The following is a 10116-nucleotide window of genomic DNA, read 5'->3' as shown; positions in this document are numbered from 1 at the left end:
TCAAGAGCTTCCAATTCCTTAGCCATGGCCTCTTGCCATCCTGGATGCAACATGGCCTGTGAATAAGAGGTAGGTTCTGTGAGGTATGAAGTTGAGTTAATTAGATATTGGTTGGCAAATAAAAGGGTTGTAAAGGGTAGCACATTAGGTTGAATTGGTTCCATGAAACAGGAGTTAGTTAGATCCGCTAGGAATACTGAATTGCAAACATAGTCTTGTAGGTATGCTGGTGTGTTATGTGTTCTAGTGGACTTCCTAATTTCTGTTAGAGTTATGGATAAAGGGCAATGGGAAGTGGATCTTGAGTAAGTAGTATAGGGTGATTGAGGTGTGATAGGTATGCTGTGGTGGATGTATTGGGATAGTGATTGGGAAAGTTCCATGGATGTAGCAGGAATTTGGTGAATGTGGTCTGAAAGAGGATCATATTCTATGGTTGATGGAATAGGAAAGATGGATGAATCCTGGAGTTAGGTTGGTAGGGTCAAAATGGTATTTATTTTAATAAAATTGAACATCCCTGGAGACTGTTACTCTTTTTGTATTCAAATCCAGAACCTTATACACTTTTTGGCCCAAAGGGTATCCCAGAAACACACAAGGCTTACCCTGAGATCAAATTTTCCTCTCCCAGCAGACAGAGTAGATACATAGCAACGACAACCAAAAATTTGAATGAATCATAGGATGGTTGTTGTTTAAACAACACAAAGTAAGGTGATCTACCTTTGAGAACCTTAGAAGGTAGCCTATTGATCAGATAAGTAGCAGTCGACACACATTCTCCCCAATAGATTAGAGGAAGTTTAGATTGAAATAGCAAATCTCTTGCAATTTTCAAAAGATGTCTATGCTTCCTCTCAACCACCCCAGTCTATTGAGGTGTGCCCACACATGGTGTTTGGTGCAGTATTCCTTGTGAAGCAAAAAAGGCTGCTTCTTGAGAACCTTTGCCTAGTTCAAAATGTTCTCAACTTCTACACCTTCATCCAAAATTGTCTTTCCACCATTGTAAAAAAAATCAGTATACCAAAAGGGTACTAATGAGAAAAGTCCAAGCTCATCTACTGTAGTCATCCACAATAGTTAAGAAATGTTTGAAACCATTATAAGTGGTTACTTTGTAGGGTTCCCAAACATCAACATGAATTAACTCAAAAGGCCTTTTTGTTTTAATTTGACTTAGAGTACAAGGAATTCTGGTTTGCCTAGCCTTAGGACAGATATCACAGAAACATTGAGATTTAGAGGGTAAAGAAATAAAATTGAGATGCTTCATTGATGAAAAAGGCAAATGCCCCAATCTAACATGTCAAAGGCTTACATCTGAAACTACATTTGCTGAGAAAGGAAAAGAAACTGATAATTCACTAAAGACATTTTGATTTGAGGAAAGAGTTGGCTCTACTTCTATTCTATTTCTAACTTGACTTGGCTCCAAAAGATAAAGACCTTCCCTAGCTTCACCAAAAACGTGTGCCCTCTTCACTAAGGGGCCTGCAGGGAACAATAGGAAGAAGTGAAAAAGAGGATTGACTGAAATTGCAAACAAAACTGTTAACAAATAATAAGTTGTATCTGAAACTAGGCACATGTAATACATTTTTCAAGATGTAATCAGGTAGAATAGCAATCCTTCCTATGTGAGTGACTGTGACTTTGAATGAATTAGGTAAGTTTATATTCAAGGGAACTGATAAAGCTGTTAAAAAAATAAAGGCATTTGAGTCAAAACACATGTGTTTAGAGGCCCCAGAGTCAATAATCCATGTACTAGAATTAAAAACTAAAAAAAAGTTCCTGAATATCTTGTAATAGTACCAGCAATAGTATTGGCATTGATTTCTGCTCATGAATTTCCTGTGTCTGCAACTTTGACTTGTTTGATCAGTTGTATCAGCTGAGAAAACTGATCTTGTGATAGGTGTTGATTGATCATTTCAGTCTAATTAGTATTGTTATGTTCTGTTTGTTCCATTTGAAATGCTCCATTTCCCATGATTTGCATTTGATTTCCCTTTGTGAACTCAAAGTCTTCTGGAAATCCAATTATTCTATAACAATCATTCATAGTGTGTTCTACCTTTTTACAATATCTACAGGAAACATTAGGATTAAACTTGCTTTCCTTTCCTTTGAAAGTTGAATTCCTCTTAACAAAACTATTGGTTCCCTTTTGCATGTTGTTTCCAAATTTTGGATATTGAGTACTTCCTTTTTAGGTCTGCCTTCCTCCTCTTTGGGCAAAGTTGTTTTGATTTGTGACCATAAAAGCTGAGGAATCAGGACAAATGAGTGGATTGGCAAAGATTTCTCTCTGGCTTTCATCTTGTAGCACAAGAGAGCATGCATGATTTATGTTTGGTAAAATATTCATCATGAGAATGTTTCCCCCTTGCTTGTCCATAACTGCCATTCAAACCCATAAGAAATTGAATGAGTCTCTCATCTTCTAATGATTTTTCTAGTCTTTGTTTCCCTTCACACACACAAACAACTGCATTTCACATCACAATTTAGTGAATCCAACTCATCCTATAATCATTTGAGTTTTGTGAAATAGCTTGCTATGTCATTTGTCCCTTGGACTAATCCTGACAATTCCTTTCTTAGGTGATAAAGATTAGCTCCATTTGACTGACCAAATCTATGTTCTAAACTGGTCCATAGGTCCTTAGCAGATTTTGAGTATATGACATTATCCCCTATGTCCTTGGATAGTGAGTTGAATAGCCAAGATGTGACCATGTCATTGTATATACTCTAGGGCTGGAAGTCCTTTGAATCAGCAGCTGGAACAGGGCAAGCACCATTAATGAAGCCTATTTTGTTCTTGGTTGAGAGGGCTATAAGCACTGACCTTTTCCATCCTTGAAATCCTCTACCATCAAAGGCAGAATTGACAAACGTCATTCCTGGTGCAGCAGAGGAATGAAGGAAGCAAGCATGATTGGAGTCAATGATGGATACTGCACCAGTAGTGGCTTGAGTGGTTGTTGCTTCAGTGTTATCAGGCATGATTCAAGAGTTTCACAGAGTAAGCAAAGAAGGAGATGAGGGATCGAGCTTCTATTGCTCTGATACCATGAAAGAATTCAATGGAGAAGGCAGTAAAAAAATTTCTGTGTATTTTATTCAATTGTTGTACAGCTATTTATATAGATAAAAGGAATCAAAATTTGTTATGCTACTGTACGGGTGTATTCTTTCTATTAGTCTAGTCTAACTAATTATATAATTGTGCAAGAATATAAAAAAACAAATTTTCTGTACTGACACATGCTCACACGCACAAAAATGAGAATCGTTGAATCAACGGTGTTGATTAAATGATTCCATATGAGATGAACGCTTGTGATTAGAACTTTTGCTCTGATTTGGACAACTGAGATCTGTTAAATTGTGAGAGAATAAAAGACTTTGGTTGTTCCGACCAAAGTCATCTTCATTAGGACCAAACTCTAAATCCTTTCTCTCATCTGAAATCTTTTCCTCATTTTCTTCTGTATCTAAGATTGCCATAGTGGATGTTGAATAATCAGCTCCAACAATTCGATCCGCCCCGTCCATTTGCCACTCCTACTCAAGTAGAACGGTTCTTGCACCATGATCTTTAGTTGAGCTGGGTATAAAGCAAACGAATTAAGTCCATTCCTGGCATTATGAAGATCTTTTGTTGCAGTATATGATTGCAAGGAACCACGTTGGATGGATGGAACTGAAGTGACTAAAGTTTTATCGTTTATTAGGCTCTAGACAATAAGTTAATCCTATATGTGCAATTCACCTGTTTAGTGAAAGACAGACTACCAAATGTACGCCTATGATTGCATCTATGTTGATATAAAGACAATGAGAAGGCTATTTCATCCTATTTGTCCACACTTACATAAGCAAATCTCTTTCTTTCATATCTAGCAATCAATCAACCATTCAGTTACCCTCTGAAACTAGGAGTATTAGTTTAGGATTGGCTGAGATACTTTCATGTTCAAGGGGAAAAAATCGACTCTTCAGAATGCTCCTAAACGATTTCTGTTTCCGTGGTGGGCAAAAGAATGAGGATCTTCGAAAGGTGACTTCAGCGAAAAAAAGAAAAAAATTCTACAAAAAGAGAAAGAAGAAACAAAAAAGGGAAGCTCGAGAAATAAAATTAAAAATATTAAGTTTCAAACCAGAGTTTGAATAAGATAATTATCAAAGTAGGCATGAGAAATAAAATTACAAAAGCTATCAGTTGCATACGTAGATTACAGAGTTGCTGTGTGAAATTTGAGCCCACCCCCCGAAGGAGCAGTTTAATGTCAAGCCTCGTCCATCTGCTCCTGCATTAGCCAAAATATACTCATGTTTTAGTTCTATTAAGCAAAAGGACTACGAGTACACAACAAGCCGGAAGCAACTGGCTACTATTCTCAATGGGATTGGATATAGGTAGAAAATCTGTACATTTGAATTGCAGTGTGAATGGAATTTATCGAAGTCCATTAGCTGGGATTTAGTTATGCATCGAAATACTTGTATCATGCTTTAATGTTTGCATGGTGTAATCATATTTAGAGAAGAACAGGAAGAAAAAAAAGCATCCGTATGCTAATTATCTAATTCAATGAACTTTTTTAATTAGGAAAAATGACGTACCTGCATATCGGAAGTCCAGAGAGTGAGATTGTCCCTCAATAACTGCATGATAAGGGTGCTATCTTTATAGGATTCCTCCCCCAAAGTGTCCAGTTCGGCAATAGCTTCCTCAAAGGCCTGCAACATAGCGAAAGGAAATTCAAGAATCAGCTCAATTATACACCTAAGATCAAACTTGATTCATTAAAAACTAAAAATGAATCAAGTGAATATGCGGGGAATTCATTGTTGATGTAGTACTCTTTGGCATAATCACATGGTCAAAGATCTATGCATTTAACTAACAAGAATATGAGAAGTGAAATAATTCTTACAACGTTGCACAGCAACTACTCACACAAACACCATAGAGAAGTCCTCTCAATTCACCACCTAGAACACCTAATTAATAAGCATAACACATCGACCTTTCATTTCAGGATGACAGAGCATGCTATGTTTCCTTTTAACAATTTAATCTCAAAACATGTCCAGCACAATAGTCCTAGGACTAAGAAGCTGTAATTTCTCTTCCTTTATCATGCTAAAAGTCATGCTAATAGCTTGAAACTTCATCTAAGATGTACCATTATTCTGTTCCACCACAGAACTAAAACGAGGTTGTATCACTCTCATTGTGAAATCTTCGCAGCAACCCCAGATTGCAATAGTGTACGGAATTCCAGCATATTGGGATTTTTATAAATTTGCTACACTTTAACCTGAATGAGCCTAGCTTCAAATAGTACTCTATACAACACTACCAAAATCTCCACATGCTTATTTCTGCATATAAAAGCAGATACAAGTGGATCTTTGATATTTTAGCAAGAAACTTCCTAGGATTAGCAAGAAGTGCAACCTAGCTACAAAAATGCAGCCGAGTTGTTCCTTATAACCAATATTTACACAATTATATCAAGCGGCTTAACTATTCTACTGATTTCCATAATCAAAATGCAGTTACTACTTTTCTTTTACGTCAGCTCTGATTTTCGTGATTCTTTCCCCTGAAAAACGATGGCAGGATTATATATTTAATAATTTTCATCACATGCTGTCTCCTAAGTTCTAACTCTAACTCCTATTATTACTACTCAATGACATGTTAAATACTTAAATATCCAAATACTAGGGACCAAACAGTGGAAACCCAACTGCGAGAAGCCTAGATTCTCCACAAGCAAAAACAGCAACATAATGGAGATCTAATGCACAAATACACCGATTTGAATACCAATCAGCTCAAGCCTCATGCATATACTGAATCAAACATCAACTTGGCAAGACAACATGAGTTATTTTCTCCCAAGATAATGTTTATTTGCCTCCTGGCTGGCAACAAACTTTTTTTTTGTATCAGAAAAAGTTCCTTCCTCATATACCTTAGTCTCAGACCCACACCAGAAAATAAATGAAAGAAAGAAAAAGTTCTGAACACTATGGCACATCGGAGTGAACGTCATTATCTTCGATGCTTTTACTGATTCTGATATGACTGTGCTATGCTTTTATCCAAGACTCTGAAGGAGCATTATCAAAATATCAACGATAAAAATAAAGTGCATGCATCTTACACTCATAAAACGCCAGGTATATAGGTGGCAGGGCTAAAAGTTATACTGAAGGACACATTGTCATTACTTTCCCGGTGGAGGAAAAAGTAGATAACTACACAATAGGGGGAAGAGAAACAAACGAACCTGTTTAGCCATGCTGCATGCTTTTTCTGATGCATTCAGAATCTCATAGTAGAATACTGAATAGTTGAGAGCTAGCCCAAGTCGTATAGGATGTGTTGGGGCAAGCTCAGCAAGGGCGATGTCCTGTAGCACAATCACAAGAAATGCATAAATAAGTAACACAACAGTCAACCAGCTTTCACTTTATGCAGGTGAAAGCATCTCCGGAACTGATAATAACAAAAACAAGAAATTCAGCATTATTATCAGTTCATAAATGTGGGAGTAAAAAATGCATGAATGAAGTGATATGAATATAAGGTGAGAGCAGCAGAATATAAGCTGAGCCAGACACATGAACTGGTATGACTAAAATATAAATTGCATGAGACGTTGCAGAGCTCCATTCCTGGATATGAATGGGAAGATTTGACTTATGCCACATATTTACATCTAGAAAAGATTTCAAAGCAGTATCATTAGATGATTACACTTTAAGCTCCATGATCTCGTTCCCTAATCAAAGTTACACCCGTTTACTGGCTTATAATCCAATAATAAAGGTGATTTGCCATGAAAAAAGAGAGGCTAAAAGCCTAAAAGTGCTAATGGTTTTTTCTTTAAATGGCAAGAGATGTCTAAGAACAAATTGTGCCTTGAAATAACAAGCAAAAGAGTCGGTGCTGGAAAAATGTTCTAAAAATCTACCACGAAGTCAGTGCTTAGAGATAATCAAGTTTTTTCAAGTGATGACTTCATTAAGATCAGGACATTTGTAATACAGTCCAAACGTTGAAGGAAAATTGGATTATCTTGGTGTAATAGCAGAACAAGCTATTATCACATCTCTATTTCAAGGATATAGCGGGGACTTGAGGTTCCCTCCCCTCTAGTTATGCCAAAAGCATCCAATTTTCAGGTATAGTTAAGTCTAATCAGCTGGTAGATCTTTTAAAAGTTCAACTATTACACAATTAATGCCTTCCCCAGCATTTTAATATTCGAAAACAGCATAAAACTACCAAGATATGGAGATCCACATTAACAAGGTCAAAATCAAACCGCTTAAAATTCCAATCTTCAAGCTACTCACATGCTCCAATTTCCATCATTATTCAGAATACTTGAAGTTCGAAAAAAAAAAGTAATTTCCATTTACTAATACACGAAGGACGGAAGAATTAAATAATTAACAATTCCAGAATTAAAGTAGATTCAAAATTGAAATAAATTTAAAAAATAAAGAGTATAAGCTCTGTGAACTGACATTTAAACAATATGTACACGATCAGGTAAGTATTGTAATTACAGGTAACCTACTATATCATGTTAAATTTTACAGACAGTGTAAGAAAATTCTGTGCACTCAGGTTATTGCCTAACTTAAATTTAATAATAAAATATACCTGAGCAGCTTTGTAGGCAAGCATAGTATCCTCAGCAGCTTCCTTACGTTCATTACCAACTTTAAATTCAGCCAAATAACGATAATAATCTCCCTTCATCTTCAAGTAAAACACCTTCGACTCACCAGCAGAAGCTGAAGGAATCAAATACTGATCCAAAATCTTCAAAATTCCAGCACAAACATCACTAAGCTCAGATTCAACCTTAGATCTATAATCCTTCACTAAAACCACGTGTTCGTCGTTCTTCCTCCCTTCTTCCTTTTGCTCAATTGACGATACTATCCTCCACGCGGCTCGAAGTGAACCGATTACGTTCTTATACGCTACCGAGAGGAGATTTCGCTCCTCTACAGTTAGTTCAGAGGAACCCGAGACGGCTACGAGGCGGTCCATGAATTTTACCATCTCCTCGTAACGCTCGGCTTGCTCGGCGAGCTTTGCTAAGTATAGGCACTGCTCTCTGGTTAAATTTTCCGGTACGGCCATCGTCGGAGATTCGCCGGAGATTTTTTTATTTTTTTCTCTTGGTGCTTTTAGAGAGAGGTTTTTTTTTTTTTTTGTTTCGTTTATGAGATTTTTTGAATGTTTCGAAGAGGTTGAGAGAGAGAGGATTTTTATATTGGGAGGGAAGTGTAGTGTAACTTGGTATTGGTATCTTTTGTTTAACGCCCACTTGCGTGTGTAAGTTCAAATACCGTACTCGCCTCAGTTATGAGAGGGGAGGAAATGACTACTAATAAAATACGAGGGGGAGTTTGATTTTTAAGTCAAACTTGAGGGATGTAAATAATTTTTTGAGATTTTTTAAAAGGACTCGTAGTTTGCAGTTAAAATGTAACTTATATGGTTTTAAAAATGAAGTGCTAATTCTCCTAATCTTCAATTTTCCCCCTTGATCCACCATTAGAAACCATCCTTGCCGCCTTCCGACGAATTCTCCATTATCGTCGGCGGAGCTTCATTGCCAGGTTTCATGATCTCTGTCGTCTTCTTCTTCTTCAATAAAGGTATAAAACTCAAAAATTATCTATAATATATTAAAAGCACAAAGGCCCTTAGCAAAATATCGTTCGCCTTTTTTACCCTTTAAAAATAAATTTTATATTGGACAAAATAGTAATTCAAATTATTTTTCTAATATTTAGGACTTAGTTTCCGATTTAAATTATGAATGAAGTCCTAATATTTAGGAGTTCAAAATCAATTAAGATTTTACCTTATTTAAATTATTTATATAACTGTAATCATTTCATATTAAATTCTTAAAATATAGGATTTTAACATCAACTAAAATTCTATTAATTAAACACTTTAATAAACTCACCCAATACATGCACGCTCAATTGGTAAGAAATGTAGGGGAACATGGAAACTATCTGGGATAATTTATTTTTTGTGTTACTTTAAAACTAATTTAAATTTAAATTACCTTATATGAATTATTTCTTTATGCTAATATTAAGAACTTTAATCAACAAAATCTAATGAGTTGCTATTATAATAAAAATAATAATTAAGTCTATGAATTAATTATTAGAAAAAATAATATAATCCAACAATTTTCAAATATATTAAAAATATGAACGCCCTTACTGAAATGTAGTTCGTCTTTTTTAACTTTCAAAAATAAGTTTCACATTTGACAAATATGTAATTTAAGTTACTTTCCTAATAGTTAGGACTTTAAAATCAAGTAAAATTTTAAATATTACCTAATATTTAGAAGTTCGAAATCAACTAAATAAGGATAAAATTATATTAAAAAAGAAGAGAATATAAAAAAGTAAAGTTTCTTTTCAACCAAGTACAAAAAATATTTTATAATTTTCATATAAATATTTTGTACCTATATCGTACAAGGAAAATTTTAGCGTGCAAGATCAATTGTGATCCTTTATTTTCCTTTTCATACGAAAATATTTTCTTGGTTGTTTAAATTATATTTTCTTAAATTATGTCACAACTAATTATTTTATGTGTTAATTTTCCTAATATTTACTTATTTAAGATTTTAAAAGCAATTTTATTTATCGAATATATATTATTTGAATCAGAAATTTTAATGTATAAAATTAAGAAACAATTAAAATTTTAACCACCTTTTACAAATGATTTCCTTAAGAAAATACTTAAATTATTTTGATATAAATTGCTATTTTTCAGTAACTTTTTCTTCTTACATATAAATATATTTATTGATTGAAGCAACATACACGTGCAACGCACGTACACTAAAACTAGTATACACAAAATGAAACTTGGAGAAATCACAAATACACACGGAGAGAGACACATATGTACACACTTAATTATACGCATAATATTGAAATAATAAACATAAAAGAGTGGCAGAGTTTTTCACAAATTCATAACAAGATTATTCTACTTATAATGCTAATGAACTT

At 34.7% G+C, this 10116-nt stretch overlaps 1 protein-coding gene across 3 annotated transcripts; it reads right to left on the bottom strand.

The window, feature by feature from the left end:
* Nucleotides 1-1252: 1252 nt before the first annotated feature.
* On the bottom strand, nt 1253-8597 carry LOC107811808 (14-3-3-like protein D). 3 transcript variants are annotated; one of them, XR_012696386.1, is made up of 5 exons: nt 7709-8597; nt 6324-6446; nt 4642-4758; nt 4246-4325; nt 1253-1497 (listed from the first exon to the last, which is right to left on the bottom strand). XR_012696386.1 is itself a non-coding variant. In XM_016636809.2 (4 exons), exons 1-4 carry the CDS (start codon nt 8195-8197, stop codon nt 4305-4307), a joined length of 750 nt encoding a protein of 249 aa, XP_016492295.1. In that variant the 5' UTR covers nt 8198-8596; the 3' UTR covers nt 4149-4304. The 3 variants fall into 3 exon arrangements, 1 of the variants encoding a protein (XP_016492295.1); XR_012696385.1 differs by lacking the exon at nt 1253-1497 and adding an exon at nt 3112-3622; XM_016636809.2 differs by lacking the exon at nt 1253-1497 and having other exon boundaries at nt 4149-4325; nt 7709-8596.
* Nucleotides 8598-10116: the final 1519 nt, after the last annotated feature.

This window comes from Nicotiana tabacum, chromosome 11 (genome assembly GCF_000715075.1).
Source record: "Nicotiana tabacum cultivar K326 chromosome 11, ASM71507v2, whole genome shotgun sequence".
NCBI classification, from domain to species: domain Eukaryota; kingdom Viridiplantae; phylum Streptophyta; class Magnoliopsida; order Solanales; family Solanaceae; genus Nicotiana; species Nicotiana tabacum.
This window is presented reverse-complemented; position numbering and strand designations above follow the sequence as displayed.

Excerpts from the sequence above, each read along its gene's own strand:
- LOC107811808 (XM_016636809.2), bottom strand. The coding sequence starts at position 8,197 with ATGGCCGTACCGGAAAATTTAACCAGAGAGCAGTGCCTATACTTAGCA. Across the intron at positions 4,759-6,323 it reads CATGCAGCATGGCTAAACAG|GCCTTTGAGGAAGCTATTGC; the intron begins GTTCGTTTGTTT and ends GCTATGTTGCAG. Across the intron at positions 4,326-4,641 it reads TCTGGACTTCCGATATGCAG|GAGCAGATGGACGAGGCTTG; the intron begins GTACGTCATTTT and ends TGGCTAATGCAG.